Source organism: Clarias gariepinus, chromosome 1 (assembly GCF_024256425.1).
Source record: "Clarias gariepinus isolate MV-2021 ecotype Netherlands chromosome 1, CGAR_prim_01v2, whole genome shotgun sequence".
Taxonomy (NCBI): Eukaryota; Metazoa; Chordata; class Actinopteri; order Siluriformes; family Clariidae; genus Clarias; species Clarias gariepinus.
In genome coordinates, this window is record NC_071100.1 from 34,035,864 (window position 1) to 34,058,918 (window position 23,055).

The window sequence follows — 23,055 nt, forward strand, 5'->3', positions numbered from 1 at the left end:
CACCTGATTCCACATGTTTAATTACTCTACAGAAAGCCAAGAACAAGTAATCAGGTGTGGTTTATGCTTGGTTGGAATGAAAACCTGCACATACCAGTTGACACCTCTGCAATAAACAAATTAAATAAAAAAATTTGAGTAGATTTATCACACAATTTCATTTCCAAGGCTGCATCTAATTCTTTCTCCTAAAATATAGGGATGCTGTGTTCATCACCATCCACACAACACAGCAGCAACAATATTTAGTGAGGGCCCAGTAGTGTGGTCAGCTATACTAAAATTAGCTATTTGCTTTCACCTCTACTGCCATATTTAATATTTGGTGTTTTACTTTAACATCTACAAAAAAAAAAAAAAGAAGAAAATGACCTTAATGTGCCAGGGTCCATAAACCTGGTTCTAAATCAAAAAAGAAAAACTTTAAATTAAGCATTAGTTTGCTAATGATTATATTTTACAAATTAATATTTAGCTTGTTTAAGTGTCCCTGTGTATTTGATAAATATAAAATATATTTTTTAAAAGTAGTTTAAAAGTAAAATTATACTTACAGTATATGTTATTTTTGCTCTCTTTCATGCAAGTGGTTAAGAAATTTGAAACAAGTCACATGTAGAACAAGTTGTTAGAGTTATTAAAAGAATATAATAATATTTTGAAAAAGAATTTATTAAAAATGGCCTATTGTGTTACATTTAAAAAGCACACAGTAATCTAAATACATTCACATTCATTCATGAGTTTTGCACTTTCATATTTACAGAAATGTCAGTGAGCACTAAAACAAAGTTTCATAGAACAGCAGTGGGCGGTATTGTGCACCACGGTTACCACATCAAACTTAAAACATTCAATGTTTTAGTATTATTTGAAAAAAATCAAGTTATTAAAACAAAATAATGATCAGTGCAAAAACTGAAGAAAAAAAAAGAATTATGTTACCGTTGAAAGGGCAATGAATACTTAAAAACACATGGTTGTTATTCATCAAAACGAATGTGCTTATTTGCATCTTTGGTACGAGCGATGATGATTTTCTCAGCCTTGGAAATGAGCTAGAAAAGGAAAATGGAACAAAATAAGAATCTTATAACTGAGCTGATTTATTTAAATACAGAAAGAAAATTTATTATAATACTTTACTTACCTTTTCTGTGCCACGCTTTTTGTCCCTGGGTCGATTTAGTTTAGCCTGTCGATCTACCAATATCTTCTGCCAGTACCTTTGCTCGTGATCACCTTAATAAATTATGATTTATTAATTTTATGAAAGACAAATAATTATGCAAAGAGAAGAAATCATCCTGATCTAACTAAAGCTAATATTGGTAGCATATTGCATAAAAAAGTGTTGTTTTTTTTATATGCTGTTTATATACTTTTAGCTTCTCCTGATTCTAATTAAAAAGATTTTTTAAGGATGGAAGAATCTGGTTTAAATGTATGTAAATGTAAATAAATGTAAATAAATGTAATGTGTGGGACTGCACCCCAAAAGTGGTATTTAAAAAAAATAAAATTAACAACACACATGTGGGAATAAACAGGGTTATATAGGTCAAATTCTTCAATTGCTTCAAAGTCCAGTTCTGATAACCAGATGCCCAATGTAGATGTTTTCAGCAGTGGATAGGGGTCAGAATGGGTACTCTGATGAGTCTGTAACTACACAGCATGATGTGATGCACGGTGTTCTCACACCTTTCTATCAAAGTCAAAATAAACCCTTTCAGCAAGTTGTGCGAAAATAGGTTTTATTATGGGATTGAACCAGATTAGCTTGCCTTTACTCTGCAAGTGCATCAGTGGATGCCCATAATCCTGTCAACAGTTTATCGATTATCTTTCCACAGATGACTTTTTGTAGGTATTAACCACAGCATACCAGGAATTAGTGCTGCACAATTAATCACACAAAAATGTAAATCACAATATGGAGCTGTGCAATTATTCAATCGCAAAAGGATGCAATTTTTTACTGGTAATATATGCATTGTCCGGAATTTATGTTAAATTTGTCAATAATCATTTTTAGAGATGATCTGGCCCAAGTTGTCTAGCCATCACAGTGGCCCTCATCAAAGTCGCTCAAATCCTTGTGCTTGCCAGTTTTTTCTGCTTCCAATATATTAACTTTACCATTGTTCATTTGCTGCTTAATATATTCCACCCACTGACAGATATTTACTTTTCAGTGGTTATTGTGTTGTAAAATGCATTTGATATGAAGACATGCCAAACAGAGTGTCTTGTAATAAATAATACGATCTAATGTAGCCCTTGACTGAATGATCATACTCTCCTGGAGGTTTTGCACTATTACATTATTTAGATCAAAGCAATGATACTAAAATGAACTGTATAAAGTTAACAGAGTGAAAACAGCACATTTTAACAAGCTGAAAACTTGCATTCCTTACTGTTTTGTATTTTGGTTGCTAACCTGTCAGGACGTCCAGATTCCAATTGTGCTTTTTCTGCAGTTCGGCACGAGCTGCAATTACCGCTTTGGCATCCTCGGGAGTCTTAAAGCGGATAAAACCCTCGGCATCTCCTTCCATGATGTCCACGTACTGCACTGCAGATATCTCGGACAGGGTGTCCTACAATCACAGAAACACACAGACGGAAAAGTTATACTTAACTTGAGTCACTCTCAATACTGACATTCATATTTTTAAGATAAACACTTATAAAATATGTCACCAGTGTTACTGTGAAGGGTATTGAATTTAAACCAGGACTTTTGATTGTGTCGAATAAAAACACAGTTATGAAAGCACAAGCTACGCTTATTTCACTATATAATCCCCAGCTAAACTATTGCACTTATCCCAGCATTTTACTAGTGCTTGGAGCCATAATAAGACTGCCTACTTCATGTTTGAAATGCTGGCTTCTCTGACATAAAGCAGGCATTAATGTCCCAATATGTGTACTTGAAATTGCAGGTCAGGACTGTACGGGAGTGTGGCAATAACCTCCAGCCTGCATCCTGTAATGTAGAGTATAAGTAGTTTCATGAATGAATGTTTGTACAATTCCTACAGACAGATGCATCTTTTCCGCAGGTTGGTGACAAATTTCCCACTGATTTTCAGGGATCAGGAGTTCCACCTGCTGAATATTTACAGGAACGTCTGGAGTGGGTTCTGAGCCACCTCATCACAGGTCCTGGTTTTACCTGAATTCCCCTTGTATTACACAAGCCACGATATCATACCTTAACACTTTTTTTGTTAGGCAAAGGCTGGTTGTGAGTGATCTTGAGAATGACTCCACTCTGAAACGCCGGCCCTTCAGGAGTTTCTTTTTTAGGGTTGCCATTACCTCCTGTGTAGTAGGGGATAAATAAATCATGCTTATTAGTACACCAACGTCATGCTCAACTTTCATTATGTTTTATTAAAAACATGGCTAAATGTAATATGGTGCTTCCCACCATCCTCAGTAGTTTGTAGATTGTCATATTCCGCTGTTTTTTGAATGTTGCAAATGTTCTTCTTTAGACTGGCCATGCACTGCTTCTGAAGAGCCAAATACTCCTTCTTCAGATCCAACCATTCTTTCCTTTAAACAACAAGAAGCACAATCGACTCATTTCAATGAAGACATCAAACCAAAATTGCGATTATTAGAAAATTTCTGGGTTAAGTAAAGAAAAAAATACATCCTGAATGACTTCCAAATCTATTACCACATGAGCTTCAGGAGTGTAACTTTTTAATTTAACCATAGTTCATTAATAGCTGGTCTATTTTAGGGCAAAAAAAGAGTGAATAGAATTTTGTACTCAAGTAAAAGTAATGTTACTTAAGTAAAATTAAGTTTTATAAGTTACCATTTAAAAAATCTACTCAAGTAAAAGTTAAAAGTAGCTCATTAAAAATTTACTCAGAGTAACAGAGTACAGAGTTCCTTTTTTTTTTAAATAGCGGGGGTGGAATTCTAGTGTAGTTCAAAAAAGACTAGGGAATATAAATATCAAAATAGTTGTTTTTAATTGAAGGAACACCCTTGCATAATAAAGCTGTTGGTTTTCTTGTGCTTGAAATCAAGGTGGTCGTTTAAATATGGCCAGGGGTTTTGCGTCATAAGAATTTTATGCTATTTTTCTTTCAGCTGGGTCTGCATCACTGGCATCTGTTTTGTCCGTTTCCATCGTCCTTGTGAGTTTAGCGCTATTGTTCTCCACGTCCTTTAATAAATATGTGCAGTGGTTTCCGAGGTGCAATTTTTTTTTCTTTCATGGTGCATTATTTTTATTGTTAGTTTTTTTTGTTCATTATTTTTTTTACTCAGTAACAAATATGATGCACAATGTAGCGAAGTACAATACTTATAACAAAACATACTTAAGTAAAAGTAAAATTACAGATCCTAAAAACGACTTTAAAAAGTAGAAGTACACAAAAAAACTGCTCAATAACGTGAGTGAATATAATTCTTTACTTTCCACACCTTTTGCTCGCTTACAGTTGCTCCAGTGGGAATAATTTCAACCTAAAGAGAGAGTGACTTCGCAGCTATGTCATGTACAGTAACTGCACTACATGACTTACAATTTTACTAATTCTAACTTAGAGAGCCCATTAAACATAATGATAAAAACATTTGTACATGATTACTTTTGTTTAAAAAAAATTTAAAATTGACTCACTACAGTCAAAATATTATAATAAAACATTCAAATGTGTTTCATGGTGAACTTTGCCTTTAAATTTATGCAATCATTATTATGATCCTTTTTTGTTTCATTGTAATAGCTATACATTCTTGGTTCCAATAAAAGTCAACAGGTATTTTAGTAAGGTAACTTACTTTGAGAGCACTCTGAGAGGAATAACCTCTTCCTCAATCTTCAGTCTCTCCTTATATTTCTTTTTTCTCTTCCTCTTGGCCTTTAACATGGAATCCTCTTTCTCATCCTTTTTTCCATCCTCCATTTCCTTATCTTTATTGTTCTCGAATGACAACTCTAGGAAACAATGATCAACTCCAGGTCATATCTACTGCTAATATAACTGAACAAGCAGTTAAGAAGTTGCAGCTAAGAAATTAAAATGATCACATCACTGTAGTTGCTTAAGGACTTAAAATTTCATATATAACTGTTCAGTATAAAAACGCTGTCCCAGGTTGTGCTACTGGTTTAGTAAAAGTCAGGTTTACTTCCAAGAACAAATTCTATTGGTTCCCTTTTTTTAATCTTGTGATTCCCAAAGGGTTTTCTTACCCTTTTCATCATTTGCTTCCTCATCCACTTTCCGCATTTTGGCAGGCTTCTCCACATGGCCTTCACCCCCAGACATTTCTGAGCTGTGTGACCGGCGTCTTTTCTTATCCGCCTTCTTTTGTGAATTTTTGATGGCAGCCACACACTCCATCTCAGTGCCCTCTGTAGCCTGTGCTTTGTTCCCGTTGGCTGCTTCAGTCTCTGCTGTGTGCTCCTTGTCAGTCATCTTTTCAGTTGCCATTTCCTCAACAAAATCATCTTTTTGCTCACTGTGTGTTCTCTTTTTCTTCTTCTTCTTTTTCTTTCCATCCTCATCATCATCTCCTCTACATTCATCATCTTCTAAAGGACAAACGGAATAATAACAAGTCAGTTGTGAAAAAGGTTAAAAATTACCCAGTAATTTACACTTCTTGAATTTAAAGGCCAGGTCTACCAATTTCATAATATGGTATTTTCACTATTTTTTGTAGTTTTTGTTGTGTTTAATTAAATACTAAATTAATGTGTAAAATTAATAAAGCATCTGAATTAATTTTCGGAATTAGCCATTTGTTTACTTGCCTTAATTTTTATCCGAGCACAATATGCATAATATACAAGCTGATTCTGCAGATCACACTGTCGTGCTCTGCTGGACATCACCAATTGTTTACGTTACCAGGGAAGACCCTGCTTTCAGTCAGTATTCTATTGTCTCAGATCAGGGGAAAAAGTAAAATGAGTCTGACTTTGATACAAGGTAGTTACAATTAAATCATGGTTTTGGACCTAGACTTCTAGAACCTAACATTTTATGAATATTATAGTTATTTAGTCTATAATATTTTAATATGACATTTTAACCCGTAACGCCATGCTGCTAAGGGTAAAGCTACAATCACACGAAAATATTCAAGATAATCTGCCTAAAATAAGAAAGGAAAGGCAGAATCCATTTATAACCAATACTATTTATATTTAGGCCCTGTCCACAAGTGGCCAGGTACTTTTAAAAACAGAGATTTTTATATGCGGTTTTGGCCTTTCGTCCACACGCAAACACAGTTTTGGTCATTGAAAACAGTGCTTTTGGAAAACTCCGTTTAAAGTACAGGCTTGTTGTAATATCACCTTGTGCCGATGATGTAATTGCCTGTGTGCTATTTGACGTTAGCTTTGTTTATGAGGATATTATGTGCAATGGTGGACGTACAGTATGTACAGTAAACTAGAAACCTAAAAGTGTTAACTTTGCGTACTGGACTTTTTACATGTGTAACCTACTCACATTACGTTTACGAACAAAGGTGCCCGAATGTACTACTAAGCTTACTGTTGCTACATACTGTACAAAACTCAGACGACACAGACCCCGCAGACAACGATGGCGGTTTCAGACGAGACCCATCACACTTCTACAAAAGAAAACCGGTAATGACGTTTTGTCCAGGCTTCTGATTGGGCCCCCTGTTGATTAGGGAGGCTCCTAACAGCACTTAACAGGACGTTTTGCGTTTTCATGTGGACAAAGTAATTTTAAAACCGTAGGTCATGTAGACAGAATTATTTTTAAATATGAAGAAAAATACCGTGGCCTTAGAAATACTTGTCATGTCCATTCGTGCTTGACTCAATTAATTCCAATCATCGTTATCTGTTTTTTTTTTGCCAATGCATAACTTTCCAGTAGAGATGTTCCGATATCATTTTCCCCCTCCTGATACCGATTCCGATACTTGGGCTAAGAGTATCGGACGATACAGAGTACTGATCCGATACCTGGGTGTGTATCTGTATATACAGCAGTAGATACTACTAGTACATATAATGAACTAGAGTGTTTTTATTATCTGACATACATTTAACAGTATTACTTATTTTTGAAAAAGAAACTGAACGTCAACATCTATAAAAAAAAAAAAAAAAAAGAACTTTAAATGCAGCCACAATTCTAACACTGTAAACTGAAAAAGGTATTTTCAAAAGGCTTCTTCACTGCCGTAAACAGTGGTTGCTTGTGGCAACAAGACACAACTTCGAAATCAGAATCGGAACAACCCTACTTTCCAGGCTCAGTAAGTCCGTCTTGATTTTCACTTGGAGCAGACGTACGAGATGGGCAGATTTATTCTGTCCTCTGTGCAGCTTCTTAAGCTACTGAGAGTGTTTCAGAAGCTGATTTCCTTCAATTGACTTTTGAGCTCTACTTGTTGTTCCGAACATACAAGAAGCGACTTCAAAAAAAAAAAAAAAAAAAAAAAAAAAAAAAACTGTCTACCTGTATATGTTTAATGGACAAGCACAAAGATGCTTCTAAAACTGCCCTGTCACACCTTTTGGAATCACTAGCAATAACTAAGACTTGCAGTAATCAGCTCTTGCTCCTTGGGACATGAAACAGCCGCTCCTGGAAGAAAGATTCTTATACTTGGTTGCCAGGAGTGGAACCCAAAGTGGCCATCTGTTGTTGTAGTCTGTGTTGGATATTCTGAAATGCTTCCCCAAAATTTAAAGTGATAAAATGCTTCCGCTTAAAGACATCTTCCCTAAGCATCCAATCGATCTGTGTAACCTCTAGTGACTGTTTTGCATGAAAATCCCCAAAGTGCAGCAGTTACTTAAGCACTACTAAATTTGCCAAAAAAGGCAGGTACTAAACACAACACTAACCAAACTAAGCATATAAACAGCATTTATATGTCGTGTGCGAGTTTGTGTTAATATACATTACCAATCAGAAGTTTAGGCACAGCTAAATGCATAGTCTTGTTCTGATTTTTATTTCTTTTTACACTGTAAAACAATTTGAAAGACATCCAAAATATGCAATAATCTTCTTTGTCGTTGACCTTGATATACATCTTTTACTTATGCTCTGTAAAGCCTACATGACACGTCTAATCTGAGATGCTGTTTGTGAATTGGAGATTTTTGAGGCTTGTAACTCTAAGTAACTTGTAAGTTTTGGTCTTGGTTTCCTGGGATGGACTTTATGAGAGCCAGTTTTTTTATAATGGTTAATAGGTTTTTGCAAATACACTTGATAATATTGTTATTGGAAGAACTATTCCAGAAGAGCCGACATTCGTGTCTCAAAATAACAGCTTAAAAAAATCCAATATTGTCCTAGAAAGAATGAAATAAATCACTTAACAAAAAAAGCACTAAATTAGACGGTGTGTCCAAACCTTTGACTGGTGCTGTAAAAATGAATGGCATGGGAAATGCATTGATGCACTTACATGGAAGTAACTGTTATGAGCATAAGCTGTATTACCTTTTGTGCTGTCTTGTACTGAATGAAAAGGAATTGTCTTTCTCCCCATGGTCTTTGGAAAAATGCCTGCCTTCCTTGGGGCATCCTCTGGAGGATTGTTCAGCATCTAAGACATGACAGAATGCTCAGAATGCTACTGTATTTAAAACCTCTCAACAACTAGCACAGACTAATGTACTCAAATTCAGATAGTAAATCAAACATGCCATTTAACTTTGGACTTGTTGTCAGTTTCTTTTGTAAATTCGAAATGGGAAACTGGCATGAGGTAACAACTGAGGCAAATGTCAGAGCTGCAGAAAAGTAATATTTTCTGGATATTTGAAATAAAAAAGAAAATAAGAAAATTCAAAAAGAATTGGTGACTGCAATAAAACAAACTTTAAACAAGTTGTTTACATATTTGTCAAATAATTTATTTCGTGCTAACAAAGTATTACCCATGCTTAGATAATATTTAGGATTTACTTGCATAAACTTTTTATTTTAAACAGCTGGAATCAGATTCCTTGTGTATGTCAACATACTTGGCGAATAAAAACTGATTCTGATGACAAAAAAAAAGCCACCGTCGCTTTGATGAGGTTTTATATTTAGGTGTCTAGACTTGTTTAGTGGATCGATGTGTTTAGAATAAATGAGCTACTGGCCAATGTGAAAACAAACCAAAAGCCTCAATTTCTCTTGGATTAAGATTATTACGCATAAACGGTTCTTAAAAAGCTGGATATTTTAACAGGTATTTCTGAAAAATATAACAGGTACTTCTGAAAAAAAAAAAAATCATAAAATTTATTTGAAAAAAAGATCAGGTACCTCAATGGCTTTCTGTGCCTGTGCTTCAGTCTTAAACTCCACAAACGCAAAGCCTTTGGAATCACCTGTTGACCTGTACCTGGGGATACTAACGTACACCACATTCCCACACTTACTAAACACTCGCTCGATCCAAACATGGGTAACATCTTTCGGCAGAAGTTCCTGAAAAACAAGAGCATTATAAGAAAATTCCGACTGAATCACAAAATCTGATAAATTAAAGCAGAATATTTAAAGGGGTGATATTTACAACATATACTGTGCGGTTATCTACATCACTTGGGCTGTCACCTAGCGGCTGTTTCCTCCTTACTTGTGTCCCTTCGAGATTTACCTAGCAGAAACAAAAACTGCAAATATTCATACACTTGAAAACATAAGGACATCGACATGACAAAAGCAACTCCAGTAGCACAAGTTATTTATTTGGTTTTGTACCTCTACCACGTCTGAATTTCGGAGAGCTCTAGCTATCAGCTTGCTATCTGTTGTCAACTTTTTCATTCTGTTGAATGTTGTTAGGAGAGATATATCAACATCTACAAAGGGAGAGAATTATACAATTAATCAGTCTTATCAGGGCTAAGAGTGAATATGCAAACTGTGCCATTTGTTATTAATATTAACACTTACAGCCATCCCTTGACTGCACGATGACGTTCTTCAGATATCTGTCCTTATGGAGATTTACATCACCAAACCAGAATTCGACTTGTTTCTTCACGTCTGCCAGAAGCTGTTTGACTCGAGACCTCTTCTTTTTCTCACTGTCTCGCTTCTTCTCTTCTGGCTCCTTCGCAGACAAGTCGTCTCCAGTCGTAATATTCGACATCCCAGCGTCAACCATGTCCACAACTTAGGTTGGACGCACACGTACACGTGTACAGCCGACTTGTACAATTCGAACCGGTGACTTTTCACGCAGCTTCCCTGTTTATGGACGCGAAAACGCTGCAGCGCAACCGTTACTGTTTCTGCAAGAAGGAGAAGGAGTGCGTTGGCTTCAACTGTAATAAGCTAGTCCCGTTCTTGTTCAGATAACGTTTCGATAACGTTTTGTGTTGTTTATGAGAATTTACACCTAACGTTACAGAACTCCAGTCCTACTCAAACGAGCACCCAGACGCTAGGGAACCGCTTTTAATCAGTCTACATTTGGGAGTTTAAACGCACAGCTCGGTGGTTTAAATTATTTAAAAAAGACAGAGGCATCTTGCTATGAGTTAAAAGTTCCTCGCGAGCATTCTCGGCGCATATCGATGACGTGTCACGAAGCGCGCGCGCGTTGGCTACAAATGTTAGTAGAACACAGACGAAAATGGGAAGAAAAGTGGGAAAGAAATAGCACAATATAGGGCAAGGCATGGCCAATCTAAATTTACCACAATTTTATTTTGTCATGTTTATTTTTTTTTTTATTAACAAAATAGAAATGAAATAAAAAAAATGTTTTGGCAAAAATTGGCCTAATAATTTAAAATGCCAGACATTTCATTAAAAAAAACGGCAGCCTTTGAAATACTGCAAAGTATTTTTTTAATTCCAGTAAAAACTGGCAAAATATTCAGGAAGATTCAATAAATGTTACTTTTATAAAGAATGACAGTAGTTTTAGTATATTAATTAATATTAATATATTGATATGTTTATATTCACCCTCATGCTCAATGAGCTGACCTTGATATGTGGAATTCTCTGTATAAAAGCATCAACATGCTTTATACAAACTTCTTACACTCTACTATACATTACTAATATTCAAACTACTCAAATCATTGTCTTGTAGTGTATATTATGTAAAAGCACCAACATCTTTCATCCTACTATACACTGTTGTTATTTGCACCACATCATATGTGATGTAGACTTGCACTACCATGCACACTCACTGTATGTAAAGTACTGATCTGTTACATACTTTGAATATTTTTGCTGTCTTTATTTAATCAGTATATATTGTGTACTTTGTGTATTTTGTATAGTGTCTTGTTTTATAAAAAACATAGTGTTTAATGTACAGTACCGTAGGTCAGTACTTTGAGCGGCACAAACAGCTGGAATCAGATTCCTTGTGTGTGTCAACATACTTGGCGAATAAAACCTGATTCTGATGACAAAAAAAAAAAGCTACTGTCGCTTTGATGAGGTTTGATGAGGTTTTATATTTAGGTGTCTAGACTTGTTTAGTGGATCGATGTGCTTAGAATAAATAAAATAATTATTGAAAGTGGAATATGGAAAGATGTACAAAAGGTTAAGGGAATTTTGAAAGCTTTACTTGTTCCATGGTGTTACACAATATTCTTGATTAAAATAACTAGTTCTTCTTTACCCCACATAAATGGCAGTGGCTATGTCAGTCACCTTCCTGGTTTAGTTTTTCTACAGTTATACCAAGACCTTTTAATATATTGTAAATCATCTTCTATACAGCTTATCGCTTATCTTCTATACCGCTATACCGCTTATCGCCAGTCAAAAAAATCCATTGTGTAGAAAATATAAAAAGAAAAGCACACAGACAACACATTTTTTTGTTCAATAGATTGCTAATCTACGGTGTCTGGCCAAAGAAAGTTTATTTAATTAAATTATCTTTAGTTTTGATTACAGTACACAATGTGTGTAGCCACTTCATAGGTAAAAATTATTTCTCATGCTCCCAGACAAACTGAATATAGTCCTGGAATATACTTGTGCCGTCAGGGAAAAAAATCTCTTGATGTGTTGATGGGATATAATTTTGGAAATGATTGGATCTAACGGTCATGTGGTAGGATTGAAGGAGCATGTGACTTTCAGGATCTCATCTGTTGCTAGATTAGAAAATGATGCCAGTAAAAGTGTAGGGGAATTCTGAGTGTAGGAGTGAAGGACTGTCAGATTTGATCAAATCAGCTAAATGTGACATGTACCACAACAGTGGCTGATAAATCCCCTTAGGTTAAGTACCATATTTGTCCAGAATTTAATTTAGCAAGAAAAAAAATGCCATAACATCACTAATGTATTATTTTATTAATATTAGCCATAAAGTAAAATAGAACAGCTGTAAACACTGATGATAAATATCAATGCAGTTACCTCTGAGGACATATTGCTCAAATGTTGAGAAATAAAACAATCTCAGTAAATAATAATAAAAGTAAATTAATAAATAAATACAAATTAGCAATTATACATATGAAATATTAAATATTAAATATTACAATATAAAGTATTACAACATCATCAGAAATAATATAAGGGGACAAATTTTGTCTTTGGTCTACATATATAAAACAGCTTCTAAATTCTCTTAAATTCCAGCAGTGTAAACTCCTCTATGTGGTCAGAATTGTCTCAAACTTCACCAGTTTCTTTCGCACATCCTCTTCCAAGCACTGCTCGATTCGTGTCCTTATTAATTTAGTCAGGTTTGTGTAAAAAGCCTTGGCCCACTGGCTTTCTAAACGACGGACAGATATGTCACACACTTTGTACAGGATTGTCACCAGCTTCTCATTGCTACTCACTTCACATCTTTGAAGAACCCAGTTTGCCCAATCTTTCCACATATTGTTTTCTGTGAAGGACACAGCGAAACAGGGCTCAGGACAGAGGCTGTTGAGGCGCTCACCTTCATCATCAGTTACATTGTTCCAGATGGCACTAAACAAAATCACAGATGTATTGTTACTTAACTCTTTAATATAATTATACCATAATAGTGTCCAATAAGAAACAATATATAATGGGTGTTTAAGTCAAAGCTGAACCTTTGATAGTGTGGCAGAACAGAACACATTTATGAGAGTAAAAAACTAAACCAGAACTATGATCGGACTACCTGCTTCACATCATTGTTAATGGCGAAACACTGGCCTCTCAAGAACTCCTTTAATGGCCAGAAACTCCTTCAAATTGAGTTGGTCAAATTCCTCATATGCTCACCACACCACTTGCACATGACAGGAACTCGACTGGGAGCTACTCAGCATCTGTACTGTAATTTCCACATGTTTGGGGGCATTAAAGAGTTCCCGGGAGGCTAGAGTTTCAGATATGAAGCAGGCAGTCCAAACATGGCTCTGGGGTATTGAGAAAACCTTATACCTTAATGGTATCTAAGGATTAGTGAAACACTGTGATAAGTGTATTAGTGCAGCAGGGAAATAAAGCTAGTTTTTAATATCATAAATGTGTTTTGTTGACTTGAACACCTCTCATACAATACAAAGTCCTTCTTATATTCAGACACCCCATAATAATCCTACTGTGTATCTGTAGTCATTGCTCAACTTACACAACTCTCTCAAGAGGAGAAGGTGTAAAAGCACTTAAGGGTGATAAGCCTGCAAAAGTGATACTGTTCCCCTCCATCCTAAGCAAAACAGAGGCAAAAATAGTCTTAATTTATAAAATGATGTGTGTTCTTCATATAGTTTAATACCTGGTTTATGTGTTATGTAATCTATATAAGAGGTATATATTTTTTTATATATATGTTTACATAAAAGTTTGGTTTAAGTAGAGGAAAATATCAACTCACCAGAGGTCTGTGAGTGCTTGCTTAGTTTCGATAGCATTTGTGAGTAGAAAAACATGCTCGTCACCGATGTTTGTCCATCCTAAACTGTATCCATAAGGTCAATGTATCCTAAGGTATTACTACTGCAATATTTTATGTGGCAAAACAGTAAATCATGAATTGAATGTTGAAGAAATAAACCTTTACCCAATTTCCTTTAAGACATCAGAAGCTTGTAGGATGTCAGCAACTACCTTGATCGCATCCAGATCCAGACTATTTTCCCCCAGCCTACATTAGATATCAGACCATTAAATGCACGGCTGTAAATTTGACAATATTAGTTATAATTCAGGATCAAGCCTGCATATTCTGTCTAACACTTAGAACTTAGACTCACCATAGTTTCTCACATCTGAGCAAGTACGGCTGTAAATCTCTTAGTGATTCAGCATTGATGTTCGTCCCGGTCAGATCCATTTCTGACATAGTAAGTTGCATTTCATTGAGAAAGTGCTTCACGGCAGTGTAGTCCATGGTGGACAAAGTGACATCACTGAGGTTGATGCGCATACCTTGCAGCTTGAGCTCCTGAATTAGTAGCACATCCTGTTGCTCTAAAATGCAGTGCAACTGTGTTAGAATGTAAGCGCCATTCTCACAAGTGGCCTGAGTATCCGATATCAGTTTCTGTCGGAAGGATTGCATTTTATCTTGCTGCTTTTGAAACCCGATATTTCTGGAGAGCAGTTCTTGGTTTCTTTCTGATAGCAGACCAGAAAGAAATCTCATAAACAGATCAAGGTTTCCTGGCAGACTATTGATACTGTATTCATTGCCTGAACCTAGTGTGTCTGATAAGGATACATCTGCCATGGCACAATAAAGTGCAGCAAAAAACTCCTGTATTGTGAGATGTGTAAAGGAATACATGTCTTCTGTGCAACCTGGCTCCTGAATGGATGTTTTGTCTAGAAAAGCGCTTGCGATAACACATCTAGCTATTTCATCATTGTTGCTATAAAAGAGAGTTTCTTGATTAATTAATTTCTGATATGCCAACCTGCCAAGCTTTAACAGGATTTCCTGTAAGTGTCCCTGATGGTTTATGCCAGTGACAATGTTTAACGATTCAATTCGATTGTTTGTGTGTGATTTGACCAATGCCAGCAAGTACTGCACGTAGATATCAGTCATTGTCCTTGAGTTAGTTGGGTACAGCCCATTACTTTCTTTAAGAATGCTACACACAATATGACAGAAGGCTGGTATGTAGCAGAGAGTAAGCATCAATTCATTTGTTGCCACTATTTTGAACATCTGTGTAGCTAACTCCTCATCCTGAAAGAAACGTTGGAAGAAGTCATGGATCTCGACAGTCGAGAATCCAGTTATCACAACAAAGCAGTCAATGGATCCAATGGGAATGTAGTTAACAGCCACGGGCCTGCTGGTAATCAGCACAGAGGCTCCTGGGAGGAGTTCTCCTATCATTAGGCTGGATAAGACTTCCACCACCTCGCCCTCCTCATCAAGATCTGTCAAAAAGACATCCACATCACAACTTCTGTAGTGCTTAAATTCATCAAAGCCATCCAAAATGATCAAGAGTTTAGCATCATTTTCAGTGATGGTGTCCAGATGCTTAGCAAGATGTCCATTTTTACGGAGAATAAGTTCTCGTAAGCTTACTGGCTTGCTGACAAGATTCAAGTCCCTGAAGGTTAGGTGAATAATGAAATCAAAAGACTGATGCTCTTTGTGATTACTGAAATCGCAAAGAATTTTCTGGACTAGGACAGTTTTCCCAATCCCTGCTACTCCAGTCACTAAAATCTTTTTGCCTGTCTTTTTGCCAGTTTCACTGGAAAACAGCTGTGCTGGCTTGATTAGTCTCTGCTCCGTAGCTTTCTGCTGCAGAGAAATGCGCTGCTGTCCAAAAGTTAAAACCTCATGTCTTTTTATTTCTAAACTATGGTGACCTTTTACAATCAACAGATTGACATAATGTTCAGAAAAAGGAATCTTCTCTCCATGACGTGTGTTATAGTACAGGATACACTCACTTCTGCGTTTTAAGACGGCTTTATGTTTTGCTATGATCTTCTGGTATTCTGAAACACATAAAACCCTATTTAACCACACACCTTATACTGTATAGTATGCACATACAATCCTATTTAACTACATTACATAATGTACACATAAAATACCATTTAACAACACACATGACATTAAATACCTTATATTGCCTTATATTGTGACTCATTGCAATAATATTGTACATAAAAAATGTACTGTAAAAATAATACACACATTAAATACTTCATAACGACACAAATTACACAATTTACACATTAAATACTTTTAAAATACACATCTTACATAGTAGTATATAAACACATTTTATACTATACTACATCAGAGATTACAATCATCCAGTTGTTGATTTGTTTACATTTTTTAAAGATGTTTTTATTCCATGTTATTAATTCACTTACCTGATGTCTCTTTTAGACAGTGATCATCAGCTTTTATGATCGACTCTCCAAGTTGCCTACTTACAGAAATAAAGATTCGGGCAGCCTCTTCCCCCTTGCCCTCCAATATATCCAGAACTTTGCGGACCTTTCCACGTGGCCCCTTCTCATATTGTATCTCCTCTCTATCATCTCTAGTGAGAACCTTCTTTGTAACTAATACGTCTATAAGTGAATCAATGTGGAACTCGAGTTTGTCCACAAGAGTAACACGGCGATCCCTGAGGCTCTGTAGGCAGGGATCGGGTGTTCCAGATAATGTCATAACAAAACTATTTCTGCATTTAGAATTAAAGACATAAATCAGGTTTGTCGTGCTCCAAGAAATCCGTCAAAAGTTGAAAGAAATGTCCTTCCAAGATCATCTCTCTATCAAATTGCAAACCAACCAAAACTGTCCAACTCCAAATATGTAGCTTACTTGGGTTATTGCTTTCATAATGAGTCATCCAGAATCGTAGCATATCACAATACAGAAACCAAAAGAGGAAGTAGGACTTCCGTATTGATACTAAGAAATGCTGTACTGTAAGGTTTCATGACATTGTGTGACATTTCTCTTGTCTCCTCCTACTATCTCTTTCAGTCTGATATTAATGTAACTTTCCCTGCTCTCTCCAAGTTTGACTTCTATGCTTCTCTCCCCCTTTCTTAATCTAACACTTCCTTGTTCACCTTCGGATGGAAACTTCCACTCTTTGTCCACCCAGATTTCAGCAAGACATGGTAAAATGGCCTTATGTACTTATGTTCTATAACTAATGTACATGACACCAAGCATTTGGCCAAACATATAAAAACTGTCTTTTTCTGACAAGAAACAGAGAGAGATCATCAGGCAACATCATGCATGTTGTGTTTATCTGTGTGTGTGTCTCTGTCTCCTGGCCGAGAAACATGTGAGAGCCGGCCGTTAACACTTCAGATAATTCATTAATAATTTTAACAAAAATAACTTTACAACTGTTTGTTGACTTTTATTAAAGTTCTAATTGTGATTGGTAAAATTTTAGGGGGAAAAATGAGCAAAGGCTCATGATTTACAACAAATGGTCTCTTGGGATTTGAAGAAATATTATTTATTGGAAAAAATAAATGACCATGGAACCAGTATCTCTGACATATACTGTACATTGTACCTGTATGCCTGTGCCAAACCTAATATTTACTTACTACAGTAAAAAAAAAAAAAAAATCACGATTTGCTATTAAAAAATTGACCTACTACTAGTGATGAGCAATGACATAGAAAATATAGGCTTGGATAGTTTCATCACAATGACGTTTCATCTGCAGACAAATTGCACTTATATAAATCAAACAAAGAAATAAATAGCTCTGTGAAAACACCTTCACTGTAAAAGAAAATTCCTAAAAGATGTATTTTCAGCAGTATTTTTTTTTAGCTCCTAAATGATTATTTAGTTTTAGGGCCCAGTTTCTAGGGACTGTGCTAAAAAAAACAATAAGACCTGTAACATATGAAATTCATGAGTTTTTAATATTTTCTAAAAGGGTGTAATTTTATTCCCTATGCCTTAGTTTAATGGGAAGTTTATTATGATTATATTATGAAACCCTTATTTAGGGATGATCCATACTAGGCACAACTATATTAAATTGATAAGTGGTTAAATCTTGGACAAAAACAAGGACAAGTTCAATTTATAAAACAATAACACGAGCAAAACCAAACAATAATAAAAATAATGAAACAATACCCAGGCACATTTAAAAATGGATCTGGAAATTATGAGTGCAAAGCTATCAGGGTTTCCATATACTGAAGTCCCTTTTTTTGTGAAGTCACATTTGTAATACTGGGTGATAGGATAAATTGCCAATTATTAAAACATGTCCAAATAACATTAGTGCAGCTTTTTTTCATTAGTTAAAATTCAAACATCTTCATAGTAACATTATTTCAGAGACTATATTTGAATATACATCTGTCATTTTTATCTACCGTTCCTTTGCGTGGCAGATTACAGAAATATAACAAGTTTCCAATATACTAGATGGTTTTCCAGTTTGCCAATTTGGGTTACACTGATGAAATTGTTCCGATCAAAGGCTTTAAACCAGTGTGGATATTCGTTTACAACTAGCGAATATGTGACCTTTATATGAATATAATCTAGGATGTGCAATCCAGTGAATTCAAAATGTTTTTACATCTTTCTGGACCATCAGACAGGCAGGAAATGCAAAACCATGGAAAGAGTAAACCAAAAATAAAATATAATTAAATCAAAGCCTTCATTGAAGTTAAATTAAAATCAATGTTCATTACTTTACAGTTTGCATCCAGTCTCACCCTCCACTTGTCATTGGGCTGATTAAAGGATGACCTGGTGACCCCAAACCCTCACACACCTTCGTCTTTGGATCATGTGCTGGTTTGTGTGGTGGGTTTGTAGGTGTTCATAAGAATCTTGATTAGTCTCTGTTTCTGTGCTTCAGTCCTGGTAGAGTCTCAGGTGTCTCTGCAGGACCGGCAGCAACGTGCTTTAAACTGGGGTAGGGGGCAAAGTTCCAGCTGTCGGACCTTCTCACAGTACCTGGTGCTGTCTTGGCAATCACCTGGGAACACAACGAAGCAACTTTTTACACTGACAGTGGTACAGTTTTATGGGGCGAAATATTTATATTAAAAGCAAATAACTTTTAAATGTGAGATCTAGACTCTGGAAATCCCCTATGTACAATCCTTCAAGGCAACTTGGCTTTATGAGAAAGGAATCTAGTACATGCAGGACAAGACAAACTTGATTTTTAAACACTACATTTGCATGTCACATTTGCTGTTTATCATAACTGTAACATTGTTGTTTTTGTTTTTTAAAGCTTTGACCGGGCATGTCAGTGCACAACTTGAATTACAGGATGATTCGTACTTCTCCCACAAGACAGAATGTTGCAACGCTGCCAGCTTGCAGGGCGAGGCCTCCAGGCACAGTGAAATTCCCGAGCTAGCTTTCCAGTACGGCGGTGCACGCATGTGACGTGGCGTGACTGAAAACCATGACGACCGCAGGTAGCAGTGCACTGGGTCCAAGGCCCAACACGCCAATGCAGAGCGCAGGCGTCTGTGGTGCAGTTTCTAAGTGAGGGAGGCCTGAGAAGTAAGAGTAATAACATGTATTCTGTCCCATTAATTCGCTATGGTGGGTAGCATTCTTTCATTTAATACATGCAAAACATCTCTGCAATTATCCAAAATAGACTCACTGAAGTAAAACAACTCAGATGAATAATTTAACAACTATAATCAAAAGACACACATTAAATAAGGCAAAATATTGTATAATTTGAACAAATCCTGAAGATCTCTTGCCTGGGCTGCCTGCTGCACAACTGATGGGCGACCCTAGTTCTGTTCTTGTCTTGACAGAAAACATGTCTGTGCTGTAGTGCTTTCTGTGGTCCAACACACTGCCCATGGCACTGTGCAAAACACAAAGTCATATCATAATACTGCAATCCTATTGTCAGATCTGGAAACAAATGACTTTTTACTGTGCAACGACCTCACTTAGGGATTTTTTTCTCTTGTTTCTTCTTTCTTTGGAAGTAGACCGTGGTAAGTTTACTTCCTCAGAAAGCTTGCTGATGACAATTTTGGTCTGGTAACTTTCTTTGTGAGTAATCTGTTGTGTAAAGCAACCTTTGTGTAAAGGCCATTAAATGTACGTATACGAGAATCAAAAAAGAAAGTAATAGTCATAAATGAATTATACTGCATAACTTATAAACTTATAATATTTATAAAGTATAGTTTTACAAATTGAAAATATAAGATAAGAAAATAATAAATAAATTAAACAACTACTGAATTTAGTATGCAGTTATAAGGAAAAAAAAGACATCTGCAACAACAATATAATGTACAAAATGAGCTTGGGGTGTTTCGGATTATTAATACTTGTCAGTGTGTATACTACATAAAAATGTAATATAACCCCATATATTTCCTTATATTGGTTGCATGCCTTTGCTTTGAGGCATGGAATAGACAAGTTCATATACAGTTCATCTAACTTGTACATATATTCATTTCAACTGATTTTAATTATTTAAAATTATAATTTATTATTTAACTATCGAATTTAAAGATTATAGGTAGATGGCAAATATTCTTAGAAACTATGGCACAACACTCTTCCTATTCTTATTCATCATCATATGACTGAGTTGTCATTACTCTCGTGACGTTTTACTCACAAGGCCCCATGGGGTTGTTGTCCAGGCAACGCAGGGTTGCGGGTTACAGGACTTGGTTTCTGTTGGCTTTCTACCAGCACTCATGCAAGAGCGCCCTCCCTTTGCAGCCCAAAGACAAGTAACATTGCGCCTCTGTATCCCTCCACCACAGCTTACAGAGCAAGGAGACCACGAGGACACGTGCCATCTGAGGTATAAAAGCAGGAAGGTTATGAAAGAGCGTAGGAAAAGGGCGCAAGAAATGTTGAGAACATATTAACCTAGATGACATACACAAGAAGCGAATGGAACTTTATACACAAACACAAAAAACATCACAGATGAATCAAGACAAGTCTATTTAGATACAGCTATGATAAGGTAGTGAGTAGGCTGATTAGATATGAAGCGCAATATAGGTAAATTCAGTAAAACTTGACTGCATAAACCACCATTCCACCATTCATTGCAATTAGTTTTATTTTATTAAAAAGTTATTTGCTTCCAACAAGCCAACATTAATTTCATAATATATTTTATTATTAATTTTTTTTTAAATAATCATTTAAGCTTCTTTAATCAACAGAAAAACACCAGAGTCCCTTCAACTACAGTTTTTTATTATTATTACATGGTAACATATGGTCTTTAAATATTTATGATTGGTTTATATTCAGTAAGATCAGATGCAAAGCCAGAAGATTCAGGTGGCAATGCAGTACTGTTCTGGTACCTGTGGGGGCAGTGTTGTCCATTGCAGCCTGCAGATGACTGGAAATTGCTAGAACATGAGCTGTTCTTTTTGGTTGTACCAACTGTACAGCCACTTCCTGTGGAATGAATAAAAACCCAATCTGTTAAAATACATTAACATTAATAATAAAATACATTAAATATAATAAATACAATTTTATATTATTTATATATATATATATATATATATATATATATATATATATATATACTCAGCAAAAAAAGAAAAGTCCTCTGTCTTTCAACTGTTTTTACTTTCAGTAAACTTAATGTATAAATATTTGTATGAACACTAAAAGAGTCAACACCATAAGACAAACTAAAAATGTTTCAGAATGTGTCCCTGAATGAAGGGAGCCCCAAAATCAAAAGTACCACTCAGTATCAGCTGCTTGAAGTACTGCAGTGCATCTCCTCCTCATGGACTGCCTATTGCAGACAGTCTGAGCACTGATGGAGGGATTGTGTGTTCCTGGTGTGACTCGGGCAGTTGTTGTGGCCATCCTGTACCTGTCACGCAGGTGTGATATTCGGATGATCCTGTGCAGGTGTTGTTACACGTGGTCTTCCACTGCGAGGATGATCAGCTGTCCTTCCTGTCTCCCTGTAGCGCTGTCTTAGACGTCTCACAGTGCAGACATGGCAATTTATTGCCCTAGCCACATCAGCAGTCCTCATGCCTCTCTGCAGCATGCCTAATGCACGTCCACGCAGATGAGCAGGGACCCTGGGCATTTTTCTTTGGGTGTTTTTTACAGTCGGTAGACAAGTCTCTTTAGTGTCCTGCGTTTTTAGAACTGTGACCTTAAATACCTACTTTCTGTAAGCTGTTAAGGTCTTAACGACCATTCCACAGGTGCATGTTAATTAATTAATTATGGTTAATTGAACATGCATGAAAAACATTATTTAAACAATTTACAATGTAGATCTGTAAAGTTCTTTGGATTTTTACATTATTGTTGAAATACACAGTCCTGAAAAAGGGACGTTTCTTTTTTTGCTGAGTATATATATACATATATATATATATCAATATTGGTACAGTTGATGATACAGGATGGGCTCATATGAGTATTTCAGACAATGTTGATCTCCTGGGATTTATGCAAAACAGTCACCAGTCACTACGTGTTAGACAGAAAAAAAATGCATAGAAAAAGCATAAAAAGTAAACAGTGAGCGACTGTGGGTTGAAGCACCCTGTTGATAAGATTGGTCAGAGAAAAATTACCAGATTTGCTCGAACTATCATGAAGCCTATGGTAACTCAAATAACCACTTAGGATAGCTGTGGTGAGCAGAAAAGCAACTCAGAAAAAAAAAAAAATACTTCAAACTTGGACTACAACATCAGAAGACCACATCGGATTGCCAACATCAGAAATCTGTGCCAACAGAAAGCACAAGCTCCTCAAAAACAAACAGTTAAAGACTGGAACTTCTAAATCCAATAGAGCAGCTCTGGGATGTGGTAGACCAGGGGATTTCAATTTTGAGCTGACAAACTCTGCAGCAATTATGTGATGCAATCATGTCAACATGGACCACAATCGCAAACACATGTTTCCAACACAATGTGGAATCAATGCCAAGTGGAATTAAAGATATTGTAAAATCAAATGGAGCCTTATCAAGTATTAGTGTAGTGTTCCTAATAAAGTGGAATGTATTACCTGTGGCATTTAAGTGATATACCATTTATGTTACTGGCATTGATCTACCTTTTAAC

At 36.0% G+C, this 23,055-nt stretch overlaps 3 protein-coding genes across 5 annotated transcripts in view; all 3 read right to left on the bottom strand.

The window, feature by feature from the left end:
- Nucleotides 1-654: 654 nt before the first annotated feature.
- larp7 (La ribonucleoprotein 7, transcriptional regulator) lies at nucleotides 655-10,584 on the bottom strand. The gene is made up of 12 exons (XM_053501891.1): nucleotides 9,951-10,584; nucleotides 9,756-9,856; nucleotides 9,568-9,651; nucleotides 9,315-9,479; nucleotides 8,499-8,604; nucleotides 5,240-5,581; nucleotides 4,825-4,981; nucleotides 3,446-3,573; nucleotides 3,227-3,336; nucleotides 2,447-2,606; nucleotides 1,151-1,242; nucleotides 655-1,058 (listed from the first exon to the last, which is right to left on the bottom strand). The coding sequence occupies exons 1-12, from the start codon at nucleotides 10,162-10,164 to the stop codon at nucleotides 984-986; spliced, it is 1,734 nt and encodes a 577-aa protein (XP_053357866.1). The 5' UTR covers nucleotides 10,165-10,584; the 3' UTR covers nucleotides 655-983.
- A 1,734-nt stretch (nucleotides 10,585-12,318) lies between these two features.
- On the bottom strand, nucleotides 12,319-16,966 carry LOC128525494 (NACHT, LRR and PYD domains-containing protein 1 homolog). The gene is made up of 6 exons (XM_053497520.1): nucleotides 16,329-16,966; nucleotides 14,228-15,941; nucleotides 14,035-14,118; nucleotides 13,849-13,932; nucleotides 13,603-13,680; nucleotides 12,319-12,968 (listed from the first exon to the last, which is right to left on the bottom strand). The coding sequence occupies exons 1-6, from the start codon at nucleotides 16,630-16,632 to the stop codon at nucleotides 12,641-12,643; spliced, it is 2,592 nt and encodes an 863-aa protein (XP_053353495.1). The 5' UTR covers nucleotides 16,633-16,966; the 3' UTR covers nucleotides 12,319-12,640.
- Nucleotides 16,967-19,616: 2,650 nt separating this feature from the next.
- Nucleotides 19,617-23,055, bottom strand: part of LOC128525453 (ADAMTS-like protein 1) — a 120,114-nt gene continuing 116,675 nt past the window's right edge. For 2 of the 3 annotated variants that reach the window (XM_053497517.1, XM_053497518.1), the window contains 3 exons: nucleotides 21,304-21,400; nucleotides 20,592-20,778; nucleotides 19,617-19,814 (listed from right to left, as the gene is read on the bottom strand). In XM_053497517.1, the coding sequence (XP_053353492.1) occupies nucleotides 19,653-19,814; nucleotides 20,592-20,778; nucleotides 21,304-21,400 (446 nt within the window). In that variant the 3' untranslated portion in view covers nucleotides 19,617-19,652. Of the gene's footprint in view, nucleotides 19,815-20,591; nucleotides 20,779-21,303; nucleotides 21,401-23,055 lie in introns of those variants that run through there. The other variant, XR_008360761.1, reaches the window with a different exon arrangement.